This window comes from Tiliqua scincoides, chromosome 2 (genome assembly GCF_035046505.1).
Source record: "Tiliqua scincoides isolate rTilSci1 chromosome 2, rTilSci1.hap2, whole genome shotgun sequence".
NCBI lineage: Eukaryota > Metazoa > Chordata > Lepidosauria > Squamata > Scincidae > Tiliqua > Tiliqua scincoides.
Window position 1 is genome coordinate 105,616,428 of NC_089822.1, and position 21,584 is coordinate 105,638,011.

The 21,584-nt window shown below is 44.2% G+C and overlaps 1 protein-coding gene across 1 annotated transcript; it reads right to left on the reverse strand.

The window, feature by feature from the left end:
* Nucleotides 1–949: 949 nt before the first annotated feature.
* On the reverse strand, nucleotides 950–13,287 carry TRIM45 (tripartite motif containing 45). Its single transcript, XM_066616136.1, has 7 exons — nucleotides 13,154–13,287; nucleotides 11,594–12,075; nucleotides 8,746–9,479; nucleotides 7,162–7,291; nucleotides 5,949–6,063; nucleotides 3,508–3,634; nucleotides 950–1,733 (listed from the first exon to the last, which is right to left on the reverse strand). The coding sequence occupies exons 2-7, from the start codon at nucleotides 12,073–12,075 to the stop codon at nucleotides 1,585–1,587; spliced, it is 1,737 nt and encodes a 578-aa protein (XP_066472233.1). The 5' UTR covers nucleotides 13,154–13,287; the 3' UTR covers nucleotides 950–1,584.
* Nucleotides 13,288–21,584: the final 8,297 nt, after the last annotated feature.

Below are 21,584 nucleotides of genomic sequence, written 5' to 3' on the forward strand. Positions count from 1 at the left end.
CTCAGGGAGCCCCCAGTCTCCAATGGGCCTCTGGCCCTCCGGAGATTTGTTGGAGCCCACACTGGCCCGAAGCAACTGCTCTCAGCGTGAGGGCAACTGTTTGACCTCTCACATGAGCTGTGGGATGACAGCTCCCTCCACTGCTTGTTGTTTCACATCTGTGATGCAGTAGCAGCAGCATAGGAAAGGCCAGCCATGCTTCATGCAAGGCCTTTTATAGGCCTTGAGCTATTGCAAGACCTTCATTCATTCATATAAGTTCATCTTTAATATATTCATTTATGTGAACTTATGTAAATTTATTCAAATTTTAAATGTAAATTAATTCTTTTTTCCCCCGGCCCCCGACACAGTGTCAGAGAGACAATGTGGCCCTCCTGCCAAAAACTTTGGACACCCCTGCTGCAGAACACTGGTTCACAACTAGTGATCCAGCACCCACAGGTTGTCTGTGAGACCTTGAGAAGTGGTCTTCAAGGCTTCAGGAAAAAAAATAGCTTTTGATCACTTCCAGTGTCTTGCTGAGCGAGCAGTCCCCAATGGACCACCAGAGAGGGTGGAGATCGGACTGCCTGCAGCTTGCAGCAAAAGCAGCAAACCACAAAACTTCTTCTATAAGTAATAAATCTTGAATAAATATTTTCTAACAACAGGCAGCCTGTGTTAATGGCAGAAACCAGAAGTCACCTTTAAACTAGTCTAGGCTTCATTCTGAAGCCTGTAGAGGCTAAGGGAAGATGCACATGGCCTCTGTGGCTTCAGAAGAGCTCAGCTCAACAGGGTTGAGAGGGGCCCACAAAAAATGGGTTTTGAATATGTGCAGTTTTCATTCTCCCCAGGTGTTCTGGCAATAGAACCCCCCTAACTAATGAGAGCTGCCTATATTACAAATTTAATTGTACTTTTTGTGTGTGGGATGTGGTGGGGGGGAGGTTGCATTTTTGCTTCAGTAGTCCATGATCAAAGGTTAGGTATTACTGTTGTATAGAATAACTCATTCATGGTGATGGGTTTGTAACTGCTGGTATGCTTTTAAGCTGACATTGCTGAATGTGTTTTACTGGTTTATTATATTTCTAAAAAGCTGCTTTGAAGTCCCTATTTGGGAAGATTTCACAAATAAAGTGAAAGTATGTGACCATAGTGCCACAAATATTACATTAAAAAAAAATCAGACTTTTTTTACATGAAGACCTCTATTTAAAATAGAAGACCTCTATTATTAAACACGGCTTGTACATCACATGTGACCATGGTGTAATTGTGTTTTAAAACAGATTAAAGCTCAGGTTTACCTCTTACTTGGTTTTTTTCTTCATTGCATAGTTTCAACTATTGACCATACCATTAACTCACTAAGTAGAGGTCAGTGATACAATTCCCATAGCTTGCCCCAATCACACGTGAAATTAAATTAGAAATAATTTTTTTTTAAGATTCTTGCAAAGGCCCATGGTGAAAAAATAAAACGCTTCTCCAATTCAACAGGTCTTCCCCATTCACAGCATAAGACATTCTCTGGTCACATGGAATTGGCTAGTGGCTTTGTTGCTGTGGTACAAGATGCCAGCCAGGCCCTTCCCACTAGAGTGCCACTGTCTTGACATGGCTTCTTTGCAAAGTATCTCCAGGTAGCACAGAGCACTCAGAGGCTTCCACAACACTGCCGCAGCAAGACCAGTGTGGACAACCAGGGTGTCCTTTGTGTCCATGACCGCAGCCTTGGTAGCCACCTGCCCAACAAAACGAGAAACAGAAATTTAGGTGCTTGAAATACTATCCAGTTAGCCCATTCATTCACCCTTACAAATAAGGACTGGGGGAAGCAAGAGAAGAAACTCTACAAAATTGTCCAGATTTTTCTGGCTGCATCAGAGCACTGTCAGGATCATCTGGATGGTCAATGAACCTCACCAAGGGTGCAGCTCAGGCAAGGCCGTCTGATAAGAACACGCCAGGATGTCCTGCTGTGGACAGGACCTCCCTTCTATGGGAGGTGACAGCTGTCAAAGCCAGACTGAGAGCCCAATCCTAGGCATGTCTACTCAGAAGTAAGTTCCATTATAGTCAATGGGGCTTACTCCTAGGTAAATGTGGATAGGATTGCAGCCTGAGTAACACCCACTGTACATCAGTGACATAAAAGGGATTATATAAGTAAGTGTATAGGGAGTATATGAGTAAGGCACCAACCAAACTTAGGGCCCAGTCCTAACCAACTTGCCAGCAGTGATGCAGCCGGGGTGTACGCTGCTTTATTGGGGGGGCAGAGTCACAGAAGCCTCATTAAGATAATGGAACATTTTGCTTACCTCAGGGCTGCATTGTAGCTGCATTGGTGCTGGAAAATAGGATAGGATTGAGCCCTTAGAGAGAGGTTAACACCAGGAACTGAGAAGGTGGCAGTGGTGCACCCCTGTTCCTCCAACCTGCCCCCAGGAACCTGCTACCAATGAAGCTGGACACTTAAGTGAATATGCATGGGTGAGTAGGAATAAAGAGGCTGCAGAACTGTCTAATCCTAACTCGCTGAAGCTTAACTATTGCTTTAACGACCATTCAATGCATCATCTGCTGCAATTGCTGCAACTAATCTTTATGGTTAAAATAAAATCTATTTATTGGTGCATTATGTCCTCTGTTGTCCTCTAAAGATTCCTGCTCTAGGACAGTGGCCTGATCAACTCTGAGATGAGAGGTCAGATTTGTGACAGTGACTTGCCTAAGGCCAGTTAACAAGTTCTCTTAGCCAAGGCAAGGTTCAAACCAGGAGTGTCCTAATTCATAGCTCAGTCTCTTAAACTAAAGTCCTGTATCTGGCAGTAAGCTCAACTGAACATGGTGGGACTTCTGAGTAAAAGACAAAATGTGAAGACAATGAACATGGGAGGACTTGCTTCTGCGTAAACACATAAAGGATTGTCATGATGCTATACAGACACTCCAGATGTTCAGGTTTTCTGTGCAGGGTCAGATATGTCTATTCTCTTTAACAGGATACAGAGAGGAATAATAAGGTTGACACGTGAGCCTAGCCCTATATGAAATGAAAATAACTCAAAATGCTTCCATGCATTGGCCTCTTCTTCCTGGCTTTCCTGGGCACCACCATCTTGGATCATGCAATCCAAGACAGTGGTACCCAGGAGAGCCGGGAAGATGGGTGCTGCCATCTTGGATCACGTGATTCTTATGAATTCTCGAAAGAATGGTGTGACGTCTTGAATGGTCCATGATGGTGGCAGCCAGAACAGACAGAAAGAAGAGTGCACCAGTGGCCCTGTGAGTTCTCCACAGCACCCCCGGGCGCTGCAGCACACAGTTTGGGAACAACTGAAGTAGACTTATCAAACAGATACTATAAAAGCAAGAAGCCGTATCTCTTATCTACATCAGCATTTTAGAGATGTGACAAATTTGCCTACAGCAGACTTGTAATGCAGCCTGAACACAGAGGGATAAGACAACTGGTCTTGGTCTGGCAGTTTTGGAAAAGAGGTGGCTTACCAGGCATGACTCCCCCACAGGCACACCTAGCAGATTTTTGGCCTCCACTAGAGCAGAAGGTGCAGCAGTGGAAGAGGCCTTGGTGTGGACGGAACTTCCTCTTCACCGTCATGGTGAATGGTGAAGCCTGCAGAGAACAAATTATCAATGGAGTAGATGTGCAAACTAAAGAACTAGATGGCATCACATAACACTGTAACAACTGTACATATTTTTCATTAGGGTTATACAATTATCTTAAGGCTAAAAACTGGTAATCATATCCAAATGCACCATAAAACTAGCTGGAGTAATACAACGTTGGTTTTTAAAAAGTGTACTGGGCAATCATCTTTTGGTTGTGTAAGATATAATCACTTTTTAAAAACTAATTTGTTCAGGTAATAATTAAAACTGATATTCTTTGGATATGTCAAGAGCGAGGCCACATGCAAGCCCATATGTTATGCTTCCCTACAGTCCAAGAAAGCTGACTTTTTCACACATAAAAATCAGTGCCTGAGTTGTGCCTCTTGAGAAAGTTTGGGCATGGGTGAGACATGGAAGAACTTGTTCCCTGCAAGATAACCAGCATCACATCTGTGAAGACAAATGACCTGTAGACTGAGAGGGAAACCAACAGTCTTGCTAAGACCCCTCCTGCAGATGAGAGTTAAGATTCTTTCTTAAGATCAAGCACAGGGATGGCTGGGTGTGTTCTGCCAGGTCTGCCAATGGAATCAGCTGGTGGTTCATGGAAGTCACACTCACTCCCCAGTAACTGCAGAAGGCCAGCATTCCTGAGACAGTGCAAGTTGCTAGCAATAGGGACTGTGTTTCTAGGTAGACATGTTTAGGAGAACTAATTTTGTTTTGCTTGCTCTTTCCACTCTAAGCCAGTCTGTAATCTTCACCAGGGTAGTGATGCTTTGGAATTTTGTATGCTTTTCTCTTAAGAAAATACCCAGCTCCCCCGTTGGGTATTACTATTCGCTGCATTCAATTCAATTTTGCATCCAAACATTTTTACTAGCCTGCTTGTTATACTTCTCCAAGCCCCCTTTCTTCTTTTAATTCATTTTCTTTCATGATTTTTCAATAAACTGGTTATATTTTGACTTCGTGCCTGCCTAGTCCATGGTCACCAGTAATTCAGTGGGTTGTCATATTCATAGGTGCTGCTGAAATCTGATTTTAATCAAAAACCACTGGGTGAAACCGGAAGTAATTTTTTTTGGCCCTCCAAGGCCTTTGGAGGTCAGGGGGGCAGTGCACAAAAAAGCCCTGGGTGGTGTAGGGGGTTGGGGTGGATGGCAGTGCAATGCCACCCCTCGTGCATTTGTCCCCCTTGCCTGTCATGAATATGTATATGTTATGCCTTGGTTAGCATGTGAAGCCTGAAACAAACTAAGTCAGTAAGGGAGAAGTGGCTAGCAGTTCCTAGCTGCAAGAATGTGAGTAAACAAACAAAAAGATTGTTGTCTCTCCTTTGCTGGCCAGAAAGGACAGACAATAAGAATTACAATCCATTGGAATGTTAGCACCTCTGCAGACAGAAGGGTGCCTTATCAAGCTGATGAAGTGCAACTGTGGATTTCCAGTTGGGAGGGGTAAGAACTTAGAGGGCTAGCAACCAGGCCCACTTTGAGAAGGTTCTGTCCTCAAAAGTTTCTGATTGGACAGTCTAAATAAGTATGAAGTCACCTCAGTACTATTAGCATAAGAAGTATAATAATGAGTGCCCAAGGGGTGTGTCCAGGTCCTTCTTGAGCAGTTTTTTGGGGTGCAACATCTTGCACGCTGTGAGCTCCGTTGTCCACCATGGGCATCTGGCCTCACAGGTAGCCTGGAGCTAAAAGATCTAACAGAGAAGTTGACCCAGGTGAGAGTTAGGTATTAATAGAGATAGCCAGCTAGCTTTATTATTTCATTGCTGATATGTTTCCTAGATGTTTATGCCTCTAGCATTTGCTGCTTCATGTAACCTTATGTACTTAAACTAAAATCTCTTTTAGCAAGTTGTTTCATTGTCTGTTGGGGACAAAGGTGCAGAATCCTGCCTAGCCGTTCAGCAAGCTACCAAGTGCTCATTGAGGTCTAGTAACTTGAGGACTGAAGCTTTAATTGGAGAAAGTGCTCAGTGCCTGCAAGGGATAGAATTAAGCCTAGAGGGTCTCAGTGTCCCTGGACTGAGGCACTGGCACATACAGGGTGGTGGCAGTACTACCGGACAGGGGGGCCTTGAGGGCTTTAGGGTTCGAGAACCAAGAACTCTGCGCATCCCAAACCCCCCCTAAGTTTACGACATTGCCCCACCCAAGTACACCACTGTGCACCAGCCTAGCCTAGCCCACAAGCCCTCTCCTTCATCTCCTATCCTGTTCATGCTCCAGTCCTGTTTATTTGGACTGGCTTCCAACAATCAATTGTACTCCCTCCTCAAGCCTAGTGGAAACCATTACCTGAATGTGTTGACCTCTGACAAAGATGCAGACCACATACTTGCCCAGCTTCTCAGGGGTGTAAGAAATATGGTATGTTCCATCTTGGTTATCACATATGGTGGCCTTGATCACACTGCATGCAAGATAGAAGGAAGGAGAATAATTGATTTGCATGCCAACAAACAAAACAAAATTGTTTTGTATATGTGCACACACGATCACCTTCTGAAAGTACTATTTACAGCAAAGGGGGGATTTTTTTGCATGAGGAAAAAAGGGAACTACCCTGCACTATCAGGGCCCCCTGCAGGTGTATTTCATTAAATAAAAAAAGAGTCAGCAACTCTTAAGCACTTTACCTATACACTTAATACAACATGTAGTTTGGTCCAGAATCTCTCATGGGCTGTTTCATTTTAAGATGTCCCAGGCAGTGCCAGTTGTGTGATAGGAATTTGCTTAACTAGATTGGGATGCAGTCCACAAATGCTATCCACACCCATGAATGCCTCTCCCCCTTGTTTTTCTCTAAGTGGACCACCAACACTGAAAGTAACCTGGGGGGGGGGGGAGAAAAACAGTGGAGGAGAGGCAGTTTAGGGTAGAAAAAAAGGGGCAGGGGAAGAGTGCAGCAGTCCTTTGCTGTCAGCTCCTGCTAAGTTTGAAATCATTCCCCAGCTTCCAACACTGCTTTTAAGGGACTCTGCATGCAAGAGTGTTGACTGGGGTACTGTCATATCTGCTTTGGCCTTAAAGCAATGCTGAACCAGGTTAAGGACCAGGATCCCATTGGAACATCAGTGCATGTAGAATCCACTCATTAACAATATGGCAGAACAAACAACTACTCGTGTGACTGGTCTACTCAGATGAGCAGCACCATGTCAGAATAAAGAACATGCCTAATACCAGGTAAATGGATTTCAGAAATTCATTTTGGAAAGATAAGAGGTAAGCATACAGTGCCCATATACTCTCTGAATTCAGGAAACGTATAGAAAATCATAACGTGTTATTTCATCTAGCCCTCTTCTGTGCATTCAGATCCCATTTTCTTTCACAATGCTAGCTTGCAAGCTGCTGCCCTGGACACACCACATATAGCATTTCACCACAAATCCTTTTTGATGTTGCAAGACCTGGGAAGGCAGAGCCCATGGCAGAACTCTTAAAAGAAGATGTAAAAGAGACCAGCCAGTCTACACATTACAGACAACAACGCTATACACACCAGTTCTTGCTGTCTCTGTGGGAAATGGTAACCCGGACGTACTCTCCTCCTCTATCCATCTGCTTGCCTGACATGTCCTTACAGAGCAAAGTAAAGCCAACTGTCTCCTTCTGGTAGCAGTTGAAGAGGCCTGAGAAAGGAAAGTAGACTATTTAGAAAGATATTTTGGGAACAGGAGCCCTTCCAGTAACTTGGCATGATGCCCTTTTACCATTTTATTTAATATCCTTGGAAGAGACACATTGTACCCTTACCCATTCCCTTTGTTGTTTTTCTATTTCTTAATAAACCCTTGTCAATTTTGGAAGTTATTTGCCTGTTCCATTTTACTTGCATGTGAGGGTGAAGAACGGTTGGAGCTAGCCTGGCCAGTTGGCTTCCCAAAACACAATCCAAAAGAATATAAGAACCCCACCGGATCAGGCCAAAGGCCCAACTAGTCTAGCTTAACCTATCTCATAGTGGTCCACCAGATGTCTCTGGAAGCACACAGGACAACAGGATCCCTATAGCCACTCCCTTGCATCTGGCATTAAAGTCCATGCTGAGGGAACCCAGGAGGTGGGGTTTAATTTAGATGCAAGGAAAAAGAACCTCAGTTTTGGGAACAATTGCCTTTCTGGTGGCAGCAAAACTATCACTTACTTGATAAAAAGTAACCCAGGGTTGCATTGGAAGATGAAGTTCCTGGGCTCTGCTCTTTCTCCAAACATCTAATGCTTGGTGGGCAACAGTGGTCACAACGGATCACCACAGGAACACATAAGACAATCTTACATAGTCTGGCTCTATTATTAAGAATATCTATATACCACTATAGGATCCTCCAGCTCAGTCATTTTCAACCACTGTGCCGTAGCACACTAGTGTGCCATAAATGCTCTGCAGGTGTGCTGCAGGAGTTTAGGGGAAGATCATTTATTAGTGGGGCCATTGGAGAATGTGAGCTCCCCACCAACAACATGGTGTGCTCTGTCAATTGTCAAAAAACTGATGGTGTGCCTTTACAATTTTAGTACCTTGTCAGTGTGCCATGAGACAAAAAAAGATTGAAAAATCACTGCTCTAGCCTAGTATTATCTCCTTCAAATGTCAGAGACACCCTAAGGCCTTGGGGAGACTTTCCCAACTCAAGGTTCAGCCGGAAATACATTGGGCCTACCATATACCAGCCAGCTCCACATCCAACAAGTTAACCATCTGCGGATTGACAATGTATTTAAAAAATTTCACAAACCCTGCTGCAGCCTCTTGCCATTTCACAGTGCGTCCCCCTCTCTCTTTCCCTCCCTCCCCCCATGTTTGCCACACCATTAATGCAATTTGTGCAAATTTACACAATTTGCTCAGTGTGACATCTGTGGGCTTCAGCATCCATAGATTATGGCATCTGCATGGGGTCCCATGGATCCAGAGGGCCCTCTGTAGTGGGGCCTGAAATTTGGGCATGCAAAACACATGCTCTCTCCCCCCTCCCCCAAAGCAGCTTGCCCCAGCAACATTTAACAGACATTCAGAAATACAGCCTTAATTCTGGATATAAGAACTAAGAACCAGCGAGGCTGGTGCAAACAATCTCCTTACCTTCTCCTTGCAAGACACACTTAGTTGGATCCGCTGCTTTATCGAGAATGGCCCCAAAGATCTCATAGCCACAGTACTGGTCAGCCTTCTCTTGAGGGGAAAAGTGAATCCTGACATTAGCAACAGGGTGGGTATTATAGTCCACATTGTTTAGCTTCTTCAGCCGGTTTTCTACCACCCGTTTTGTAAGAAGGATCTCGAGGTCTGAGCCATTAGCAAGCAGGTGCTTGGTAAACTCCACTCCTGTGTTCATATCCAGGCAGAGCTGAAGCAGTTGTGCTTTCTGCAAATGTAGTTGGTTCTCCCTTTGGACTTTCAGCTCTTCCAGACACTTCAGCAGCCTGTCCCGATGTTCTTCGATGGCTTTCACATAGCCATCTGCAAAAGTGCGGATCTCCTGAGCAACTAACTCTACATGGTTGCTGAGGGTACTGCTGACCCCATCAATCTGACTACACGCCTCTTCAAGAGTTCCTACATGCCGCTCAGTGACTTTTAGGAGCTCCTGAATTGAGTTTTCATGCTTACGGATAACATTGCCAATGAAATTGGAAGGATGCTGCCAGTGTTCACCTACCAAACATTCCTGGCACACGGGCAAGTCACACTGCTCACAAAAGAGCTTCAGCTCCTCAGAAGGGTGGGAAAGGCACTGGATGGGTTTTTCAATGTGTGTGTAACTCTTCAAGTCCTGAAGTTCCACAATGGTATGAGAAGCAGTTTTCTTCTGCCTCCTAAAAGAATAAGATGGAAGAGCTCAGCGGAGGCTGTGTGCGACCTGCAAGTTTCACTGCGGCACTAGAGAGCAGAACCTGCCAGCACAGGAACAACAATTCCTAGCTACTTGTACAATAGAGTCACCCTTATACTAGCCACGCTAATCCGGATATGTATTTCCCAGACACCCTGATAACTGGGCCAAGAGGCACTTTTTCAACTATTGCTTCTATTTAGCAGGGGGAGAGTAATTGTGCCTCTTCACCCCAGCACAGTGTCTTTTCTAGTAGCTGTTTGCTGCTGTTCTTCTGCAGTATTTTAGATTGGGAGCCCTTTGGGGACAGGGAGCCATTTAGTTATTTGATTTTGTCTGTAAACTAGTACTTTGTTAACTTTTTTTGGTTGAAAAGTAGTACTGTATATAAATATAAATATTCACACAGTCAGGTAGATGTTATTGAGTGGTTTGTGTTTTATCCAGACATCGAGTCCTTCCCAAGGACCTGGGATGCCTGGTTATAATGCCTGGCATGTCTTGTATACTCCAAACACTTGAAGAATGAACAAGGTGATGGTAAAATTCTGAAATGTATAACTTCAAACTGTGTCATGTTTCAGAAAATACATTATATTTTCTCAACATAAAAAACCTTATATTTAGTAAACTAGCATACCAACATTTCTAAGGTGAATAGTGAATGAGGAATCAAAAAATAGATTGCTCTAATAAGCCAAATGCTGAAGATAAGATATCTTTGAAATCTATTCAAAGATAACTGAATAGACATTGTGGTGAACGAGAACCTGTCACTCTCTTGATAATGCTTTTGTGTTTAGCATGGAGCTGACCGGGCTTAGACTGCATGTGCAGCTTTGCCATTATGATCTCTGACATGTTCATGTCAAGGGGCAATGCTTGCTGAAGCCCATGCAGAGGAAGGAGCTCAGAGGTTGGAATATTGGTGAGATTGTTCACCAGTTGGTGAGCTGGGGAAGTGACAGCTGGAGTTCCCACTCAAAAGTGGAACTGCACAAGTGGTCAGGACTGAAGTTCAAGATTGGGAAAGCGTTTGTCAGGAAACACCTATCTACTTTAAATGAGTTCATGCCTGCAAGGCTGTAAGAATGGCACCCTGAAGTATTAAAAGAACTTGCTGATGTACTCTCAGAACCTCTGTCTATTCTTCATAATTTCCCAAGGATAATGGGCAAGTGCCACAAGAACAGAGACAGACTAATCTTAACTTCAAAATGAGAAAGCTTCAGCAAACTACAGATGGGTCAATCTGACTTCGATACCATGTAAGATAGTAGAACAGATACACAAGAATTTTAATAATAATGCAATGAGTAACAGAAGCCAGGATGAAGTTATGAATTAATCCTACCAGATGAATTCTCTCAATCTGTCCCTCTCTCTCCCTCCAAAAATCAGATGACTAACAAAGTGAACTGCAAAGCATTTGACCAGTTCCCATGACATTGGTTAGCAAACTGGCCAAATGCAACCAACAATAATACCATCAAGTGGACTCACAAAATCACATTCACATCTATGAGCTAGTTTGGACAATGCTTTCCCCATCCAATTAGCCCCATGCATTTAAAGATGTGTACTATTCATAGCAGATGCACATCCTGGCATCTCCCCTCAATTCCAGGTGAATTTTCATAATCACATGAAGAGAGTAATCCAATACTGCAGTATCACACATGGACCACTACTACTACTACTACCACCACCACCACCACCACCAACACACACACAAGGTTAAGGACACTTACTGGATAGGGACTGCAAAGGGACAAAAATATGCATGATTTGTGAGAGCACATTTCCCACCCTGACAGTGGGAAAACAGTCTGAGTGGGGAATTGGTAGGAACAGAAATAATTAATAAGGCAGACCCCTCCCTCTTCCTTCTGTCCTGATCTCAGCCTCTCCCCAATTAAAAAACACTCCTTTCCAGTTTTAAAAAATGCATTGGGAGACTATTTGCATGTCTCTTGTGTATCATTTCATTTGGCGCTTCGGTGAGCATCGAGTGGGGGAAGGCAACATGCAATCATGTTGAGCAGTTATGTGATGTGGGCATGTCTTAAGTCAAGACAGTCTGTACAGAACACTCACTTGTGAGCTTGGCAACAAAACTGGCAAAGGCAGATCCTGCAAGTCTGGCACCGCTTCATAGCGTCCCCATCAACACAGAGGTCACATGCTAAGCCCAGACCTTCACCCTGCAAGGTCTCCAGCAGCACCTCATTCAGGGCCAGATGGTCAACAGTCAAGTCCTTTATCCCTCCTGGTGGCAAATCTACTTCAGAGTCACAGACAGGACAGAGGATGCTGAGTAGTGGTGGCTGCTGCTGTGGGTCCTGGAGCCAAGACCCATCTGAACTAGAATCCAAGTCTTCGCCCTGTGAGCTCAGATCTGAAAAGGGCTCCAGCTGTTCCAAACATGAAGTACAAAAGGTGTGTAAACAGGACAGTATTTTGGGAGCAGAGAAAAGCTTGTTGCAAAGTGGGCACCGGCTTCTAGAAGATTCCTTGCCCTCAGTAAGGGCACTGGACATGCTATTCAGCTCCTCTTGGATCCTCTGAGTGTCAGACATCTGAAAAACAAAAAATAAAAATCACCCCTTAATAACCTGAGTAAAAAAAAATAGGAATTAACATGGTAGATGAACAGAAAGTAATTATTGAATTTAATTAAATAACACTATCAGTACACAAACTCTTTACAAAATCAAGTGACAAAATTCAAATATAGGTTAAAATAAACAGACACAGGTGAAAGTATGAGAGGAAATGATGCAAGAGCTGAGTATTACTCTGTGTGCGTGTAAGAGAGAGTGAGTGTGTATACACATAAGGATATAGAACTGGAAGGGACCTAAAGATGCCCCATAAGGGCATCAGTCACTTAAACCTTTCTAAATATAATGAATAATGCTCTTAGTTTTGAGAGGGACAGCCATCTGAATCTATTGCATAAGGAAAAACAAAAAGTCTGATGACCACTTAAAGATTTCACATTCTTTTGCAACTTCACAGACCAGAAATCTGGGCTTACTGTGAAGTGTTACTCTGGTTAGCAGGCAATGGCACAGGCAGAATAAGGTAGGATCAAAAAGAAAAACTTTGTTTTTGTGCAGATGTGGGAAAAATGTGTTGCCTTTTGTGCAACATCTCAAAAGACAGTCCAGGTCATCTTGTAGATCTATATATATAGATCTACAATATATATATATATATATATATATATATATATATATATATCAGAGACACACACACACACCCCTGAAGTGAGCCCTGCATGCACCTAGTCCTGATGAAGGAGGCGCCGGTCCGCCAAAGCTCCTGCCACCATCGATCTGCGTACCTTTCAGGTCCCGTCCCCCCCGCCGCCCTCTTCCTTCGAAGTCCTGGGCGAGTTGGAGGTGCAGCGCCTGCCCACTGGCTTTGTTCACGCGCCCCTGTGCGGCTCTTGGTGGAGAAGCGCAGCCAGCTGCAGCTCCGCCGGGGCCAGTGAGACGACCCTGCCCTCCTCCTGACCTCGCCTTCCCCTGCAGGCAGAGGAGCCTGGCGAGGCCAGCCCCCTGAAGAGGCACCTGCTTCCAGCCAGTCTTGTCAGTGCAGCCTCTGCCCCCCCCTCCCGGCTTGTGGCCAACCCTCGCCTTCCGCACTCACCACTTCGTTTGGGGGGGGGCAGCCTTGCCTGTGTCTTCCACCCACACCGCCTTCCCGGGCTGGCTGAGCCGGGCCCCTCCGCCCCCAACCCGGCGTGGCTGGAGCAGCTGCGCTCTGCTTGACGCACGCACAGAGCGCCTTGGCAACTCGTGGCGCCAGGGAGCTGCGCCTCTCTTTGGGGAGGCGGGGCAAGCGCGAGCTTGGCCTGGAGCCCCACAAGGGCACCAGAGACCCTAAATATAGGCAGCCAGTTGTGCTCAAGGCCACTTGTCGTGCGAGTCGAGCACTTCAAAGGTCTGCCTAGTGCTGGGCTGACTCTCTCTCAGTGCCTTTGCACTACCTGGAGGGTTACAGCCCAAGCCCCTGCATGCCTACTCAGAATGCATGCCTACTCAGTAAGCCCCTATTGTAGTCAATGGGGCTTACTCCCAGGTAAGTGTGGAGAGGATTGCAGCCTCAGAGCCCAATCCTATCCCCACTTTCCTGGGAGTAAGCCCCATTGATTCTAATGGGACTTACTTCTGAATAGACACGCATTAGATTGGGTGCGAGAGTCCAATCCTATCCAATTTTCCAGTGCCAGTGCATCTGCACCAATGGGGCGTGCACTGCATCCTGTGATGGAGAGGCAGTCACAGAGGCCTCCTCAAGGTAAGGGAACATTTGTTCCCTCACCTCAGGGATGCATTGTGGTTGAACCGGTGCTGGAAATTTGGATAGGATTGGGCCCTCAGTTGGTAAATGGAGTGTCGGAAGAGTTAGAACAGGCACAAGAAATATTTCTTCACCCAGCATGTGGAACTCCTTGCCACAGGATGTGGTGATGGTGTCTAGCCTGGATGCCTTTAAAGGGGAATTGGACAAATTGCATTGCTGGCCGCACTGCCAGGCAGCAGGGGTCTGGGAGATCTGTGAGTACCACCAGACATCACCTCAAGTACCACTGGTTGAGAAACACTGCCTTAGCATATTGCTTCCAGTGACAAGACTTGTGACTAGAAGGGGAATTGCCTCTTCCTGGCTGGACATGGTTAACTATGGGCACAATCCTACTTTCCAGCACTGACATAAGGGCAATGCAGCTCCTAGGTAAGGAAACAAACATTCCCTTAATTTGAGGAGGCCTCCTTGAGTGACCCCCAACTGCAGGATGCAGCACACGTCCTATTGGCACAGCTATGCCAGTGCTGGAAAGTGGGTTAGGATTGGGGCCTATGTTTATTTGCCAATGTTAATTTGCATTGCAACCATGTGCTTACTAATAACAATAAATAAGCCAGCATTTCCTGACTCGAAATGAAAATCCTGTTCCTATTTCCAAAGTCTGAGATCCTACAGTGCCCTATAGCTAGACTGAAGTAAGAATGTACACATCTGAAACTGATGGAAAACACATCAGAGCCCAGCCTTAGTGTTGTGCAGCTCATTATTTGTCCTCCTGGAATTAGATGTACTGTGCCAGAGGAGCACAGGGGCAAGGAGACTCTGTGATGCAATTGATAGGAATCTGGCACTGACTTTGGTTGCAGAAGGTGGTACTCACTAGTTTAGAACCCTGGAACTTGTGTGGAGAGGCAAAGATTCTTATCCAAGGCTCTTCTTGTCCTTTGGGCAAGGATGAATTCCCTTGTGGTCCTCCTCTATCCTTTGCTGCTCGCATTATTTCACTATCATGTTGGTAAGTGGCTGAAAATCAGATTTTTTTTGTCTTTTATTATATAATGTGCGTGCGTGTATGTTAAAAGATGCCCTCGTCAATAACATCTTAGCTGGTGGACTAGTTTTTCTTTTAAAAAGAGTTCAGTGAAATGCTATAGGCGTGTCAAGGTCCCATGCTGGGATGGATGTATTTCAAAGAGAATCTCTCAATATTGAATATCTGGTTAACAGTTCTTTTAATGCTCTGATGGCAATGGCTGAGAAATGATTATAACCAAAAAAGTCACTCAGACTCTCAAATGTTTGAATGATAGGAATGTTTCATCTTAAGAAGAAAAAAAACTCACTCTAATGTTGCTTTGTTTCAGCTAGAGTGGATCAGCTTCTTCTAATATCTCCTCCCCCCCCCCCCCACTCAAGTTTATCATGTTTGGAGGGCCATGTTCTATTAAGCCTGTGCTTAATCATATGTGCTTAACATATGTGGAAGAAGGAGCTCTTTTAAACAGGAGCTAGGTATTAGCATGTTGTTTACCAAGTTAGAGAACTGAGTTAAGAAGGTTGAGGTTTAGTGACTGTGTAATGCTTAACAATACTTATAGTACATTTTAGTGTGTTTTAGAGTATTCCATATCTTTTACTGGGGCCCTTGGAGACAAAGCCTTGCACTGGGCTCACCATGGCACTGAGGTCACATTGGGTGCTGCCACTGGGCTTGAAGGCTCAGGGGTCAGCCCGGGCAAGTAGGCCCTCAGCAAATACCCAGTTGTGTTACCAATGCCTGATACCACATCTGGGTGAGATTCAAAGCTTTGATTCTCTGCCTATACAACCACATTGGTGAGTGATGTATCAACTTGATGTTCCATTTCATAGATGCGATGGAAGAGTTCAGGGTGCGCCCTTTTGACAACATTACTCTGCCCTGCCAGTTCACCTTTGTGGATAGCACAGATGGATTGTCCTTCACCTGGGAAAGGGAAGATATCAAGGAAGAACATGAAGTAGAAGATAAAGAATTCTATAAATTTTTTGTTGGACTCCAAGACTTTTACCAGTTTTACCCAAAATTGATATACAGCTATAGTGACAACAGGGAACAGCAGGAGGAGCGGAATTCTCTGTATGAGGGGAGAGTCTCAGTAGACGAGGATGAGATTCCAGAGGGCAGCCTGGCACTCATCCTGGAGCAAGTACAGTTTTCTGATCAAGCTCTGTACATATGTAAGGCTGTAAATACCAGGGGCAGGGGACAAAGGAAAATGAAACTCATTGTGGAAGGTAAGAATATTTGCATACACTGTTACAGAATATGTGCAGCTACAAAACATCTCAGCAACATTTATTTTATTTTTCACATTTATTACCACCCTTCCTCCAAGGAACTCAGGGTGATATGCATAGTTCTTCCCTTCCTTTTGTCCTCACAACAACTCTGTGAGGTAGGTGAAGCTGAGAGATAGTAACTGGCCCAAGGTCACCCAGGAAGCTTCATGGCTGAGCAGGGATTTGTACCTGGATTTCCAGATTTAAGTCCAACTCCCAAACCACTGCACCATCCTGGCTCTCAAGAAAAGTAGGTTATAGGTGGTGGTGGGGAAGACTTGATTGAGAGGGAAATTATGCATTATGTGTTAATTCCAAATAAAATAAAAGCCTCTCCAAGATTTTGAAAGCTAAAATAAAGACTGAATAATAAAGATACCAGAACATTTAATTTTCTACTGCTCCCTCATCCCCAAGGCTTTGGCAGGCCTTTATCCATGGCTCTAAATTAGGCTACAGAAGACCTGGGAGTCCTAGAAGTGTTCTTAAGGTGGGTGAGCCATGTACTCAGAATGTAATGAACATTGCCTTCTTCTCAGATGCATTTTTGTATCTGCTTATTTAATGGGGAAATAATAGCTGTGATATATTTTTATTAATATATTGTTAGACACCAACAATTTTCAGACCATAAATCTAAGAAAAACACAATCCTGTATGTTGGCTCAGAAGTAAACATCAATGAGTTCAGCAAAATTTGGGAACTTAGAAAAAGAAGCATGCACTATACCAATAGAGAGAAAACAGGGGCTCTAAGGGGCAGAATATCAAGAACTGAGTGCGTTTGTTACATAGATCCCAGGTGTCACCCCCCCCTTTTAAGAAACAGATATTTTTAAGCAATCCCTTTTTGAACGTCATTATCATGAGGGACATAGTCAGGAAGAAGAAGCCATGTCTCCCGCTCACTCACAAAGACTGGCTTCAACCCTAAGCTATTACAAAATAAGCCATTCATTCAGCTGAGTTGCATAGGGCAAAATACAACAAAACTCCAAAGGTACATCTGCCAGCCATTCAACAATAGTAATAAGAATTATTCTGATACTTAGGGTATACCACTGCAATTGGTAGACACATGGTCTCTAAGCAGTCTGCCTGTCGAAGGCTGTAATTTCAAATTAAACAATTGTAAAAGCAGGCCTGGTGCACTCTGTTGGCCAGTCACAAGTTATTTCTTAACATGTGAATAACCAGACTAAGGGCCCAATCCTATCCAACTTTCCAGCACCGGTGCAGCTGCAATGTAGCCTCAAGGTAAGGGAACAAACATTCCCTTATCTTGAGGGAAATCTATGACTGCCTCCCCACCATAGGATGCATCACACGCCCCATTGGCATTGCTGCACAGGCATTGGAAAATTGGATAGGATTGGGCCCTAAGGTTCCTCCTCCTGAGGAACTGGAGAGTCATATCCTTTGGTTGTATAGGAGAGAGAGCACAGAGGAGTAGGATGGGTATGAATTAAACAGAGTAAGGGAAATGAATGGGGAATGGATCACAAAAGACTGTCCACAAAAGAACAAAGCAAGAGGGAAATGAATAAAGTTTGGAAGAAATAGGTATCAACATGGAACTGAGCATCAGATATGGAAAGGAAGACAGAGCAGAAATGGGCCAAGTAGTTGAATGAGGTTTTTTCAGGAGAGAGTTTGTTGTGGATCGAAAGAAAAAAAAATCACAATGTTCTTGTGATCTTTTCCTTTCCAATGTTTCCTTTCTTCTGCAATCTATGTATTCAAGTGTTCTCTTATTTTTTCCTTCAGTAACTTGGATATTCTTTGAGAGTCAAGACTTGAGGAAGGGTCCGGCTGTTAAAAATATTTAGTAGTCATAATGTACAGAAAAGGATATCATTGTTGTCATAATTTTTAACCAACCCCCCCCCCCCTCCGTGACATTCAACTGCCCTCAATATTTTACAGATCCTTCAGGGCAACAAGCACATTCAATCTTCATCAGGGTGTTTTGGTTTCTTGTTGCAGAGCCCCCAGAGCAATTATTACTTTTCATCTGGTAATCGCTAATTGTTTTGTTTTTCCCCCATCACAATTAGATGCTGAAGAGCCACAGGTGCAGTTCAGCACAGTCAATGATACACTTGTGGCCAAGTGCATCTCAGCAGGTTGGTACCACATGCCAAAGGTAACCTGGCGCAATCGAAAAGAAGAGGATCTGTCTAGCTACTCCACCACAGAGATTCTGGAAGAAAAGCAAGATGGGTCCTACAGAGTAGTGTCCATCTTGAATTACCCTGTATTACTCCATGAGATCTACACTTGTCACATTGAAGAAGAAGATGTGCTTAACAGGCCTGTTAGATCCATCCACAAAGTTCCAAGTGAGTGCTTTATTACTGGAGGTTCCTGTTGAGTCTTGGAAGGAAAGAGGGGAGCAGGATGTAGGGAAATTAGGAGGGTTACCTGGGGGAAATAGACACTGGAAAAACCAGGGGTTTTGCAATCCTGAAAGGGGAGAAAGGAGGAGAACTGGGAGAATAAGAAGAGGAAATACTGAGGTTCCTGCTGCAGCACGAGACTGGAGCCGAACCATTGTTCTCTATAGCAGGGGTGCCCAAACCCCGGCCCTGGGGCCACTTGTGGCCCTCGAGGACTCCCAATGCGGCCCTCAGGGAGACCCTAGCTTCCAATGAGCCTCTGGCCCTCCGGAAACTTGCTGGAGCCCACACTGGCCCAAAACAACTGCTTTCAGCGTGAGGGTGACTGTTTGACCTCTTTTGTTAGCTGTGGGATGAGGGCTCCCTCCACCGCTTGCTGTTTCACATCTGTGATGCAGTAGGGGCAGCAAAGGCCAGCCTTGCTTTGTGCAAGGCCTTGTATAGGCCTTGAGCTATTGCAAGACCTTCATTCATTCATATAAATTCCACCTCTAGTATATTAATTTATGTAAACTTATGTAAATTTATTCAAATTTTAAATGTAAATCAATTATTTTTTTCCCCGGCCCCCAACACAGTGTCAGAGAGATGATGTGGCCCTCCTGCCAAAAACTTTGGACACCCCTGCTCTATAGCTTGAACCAGCACTACAGGGAAGGAATGAGCTCAGTGGGCTGTGAAATCACTTCACTCACCTGTGGAAAAAGCTGCCCTCTCCCACTATCTGATCAGTCTTAACTCATGCCCTCAACCTCAAAAATCACACAAAAAGATAAACAGCCTCCCCATCTTAATCACAAGAGGGATCATTTATTTGTGACCTGAGACTAATCTCAGATCTTCCTAAATCAGTTAAAAATAGACTGAATGATACAGCCCAATTCTGTCTGGAAACGGTGCCAATGGCACACTAAAACATAGGGATGCGGGCAGATGAGGTATTAAATAATGGTTGACTAATAACTTTTGGGGGCTTATTTGCAAAGTTGGACTGCGTTTTACTTTTTCTTTTTTCTAGAGAGGAAATACCATAATATGTACAATCACTATTAGAAATAGTGACCAACAGCTGGCCACAAGAAACCTACAAAGGGAAGCTGCTGCTTTGTTTATAACATGGACTCTTCAGCTTTGCAAAATACCTTTATGTAGCAGAAACGGGAGAAAAGTAACCTAAGTAGTAAAAACTCTGGTGAGAAGAGACTGCTGCATTCAGCTATCCAACATGAGGAGCATGAACACATCTGAAAAACCCAAACAAAACAATGGTTTGGTTTGCATTTTGTTTCTTAGCATGAAGAGCCTGCAAGCTTCTGAACAATAAAGGCTGTCAACTTAAAAGCAGGAGTCTGCCTCAGTTTTCATTTTATACACACTATCAACAGATTTTTTCCATCCATATGTGTGCCTGTCCATCTTCCATGTGGACAGGCATGTTTGTGTCACAAAGCATGTGTTTTATATCTTCCACATTTTTGTACTCTAATAATTAGTTAGGTATATGTATACCAACAGAAACGGGAAAGGTTTAGGGATACAGGAATGTGAAAGCGGTTATGCGGAATCCCTAAATCAACAATGAATGTCAGTCTCAAACATTCAAGGGGATTTTAAAATGGCACATATTCTACATGAGCTAAATAAGATATCTAGCCAGTAACAGTTGTTGAAGATGAGAAAATTTTGGAGCACACTTATTGCATGTTATTTAAGCATGCCTTAAGATAACTTCTAGTCTTACAAAATACCCAAGAGATAATAGGTTTTGTCTTTCCATTAGACCTCCTGCTCATTCTCTTCTGGAATAACCACAATGCTGCTGGTAAAGGATTTAGAGATAACAATGCATCTGCCAACAGTTGCTCACATATTTGTAAACATTGGGAAGGGTAGATTTGTATTCTGTAACTGGACAGCAGCCCAATTCTATGCATGTCTACTCAGAGGTAAGTCTCTGAATTCAATGGGCCCAAGTCCCAGATGAGTATAAGACTGCAGCCTGGGAAGCTGCAGTGCAGCCTGATATTCTTCTTGTTCTATAACAAGAAGATATTCTTCTTGTTCTATAACAAGAAGATATTCTTCTTGTTCTTATCTTGTTAAGATAACTAACATAATGGTGATGGAAGACAATACGTTTATTCGCAAATGCAGTTCATGTATTTTTGGAACAAGGTAAATAACATACATCCCTACATTTCTGTAAATTTACAATACAATAATAACATTGCAGTAGTTTAGCAAGTTTGTCAATACTTAAGGCAGGACTTTTCAAACTGGGGCAATTGTGATGTCCCAGCCTGAGGGCCCTGGCCTCTTTTCCCTTAAGGGCCAGGGCAGAGAGGAGGCAGGCAGCGACATGATCCCCAGGATCGCGCCACTCGGGTCTGCAGGGGCTTGGCTGTACTTACCAGAGCCTCCTGCAGCCTCCCAGGGGTGCAGGGAGCCCCGCGCAACTTACGGTTTTGCGAAGGCAGGGCACAATCGCTCCACTTTCACTTCTAAAGCTTCAGGAGCCCTGCAGACAGTTGCACAGGAGGCTCTAGGGGCCTTCCCCCTCCCCCACAAGGACTCAGAGCAGTTCAAACTCCGAGAGTTTGAAAACCACTGATTTAAAGGGTCGTATGAGTATTCTCTCATTGTGATTTCTTTCTCCTTCTTTGCAACTTTGGTCACGCTATTGTAATTCCTGTAATTCCTGAGTGCTGCAGAGCTGACTGAAGTTTTTACAAATATTTTCAATTTATCTCTGTCACAGTGCTCTGTCCCTACTCGCTTGAAGACATCTGTTATAGTGCCAGTTCCTAAGCAGACAGTAGTTGCTTCTCTCAATGATTATCGACCTGTGGCTCTAACTTCGGTAATTATGAAGTGTTTTGAGAGGCTGGTGTTGAAACATATTAAGTCTGGTCTTCCACCCACCTTGGATCCTTGTCAATTTGCATACAGGAGTAATAGGTCGACTGATGATGCCATCTCTATTGTTTTACATACAGTCCTTCGTCATTTGGAACAATGGGGTACATATGTACGGCTGTTGTTTGTGG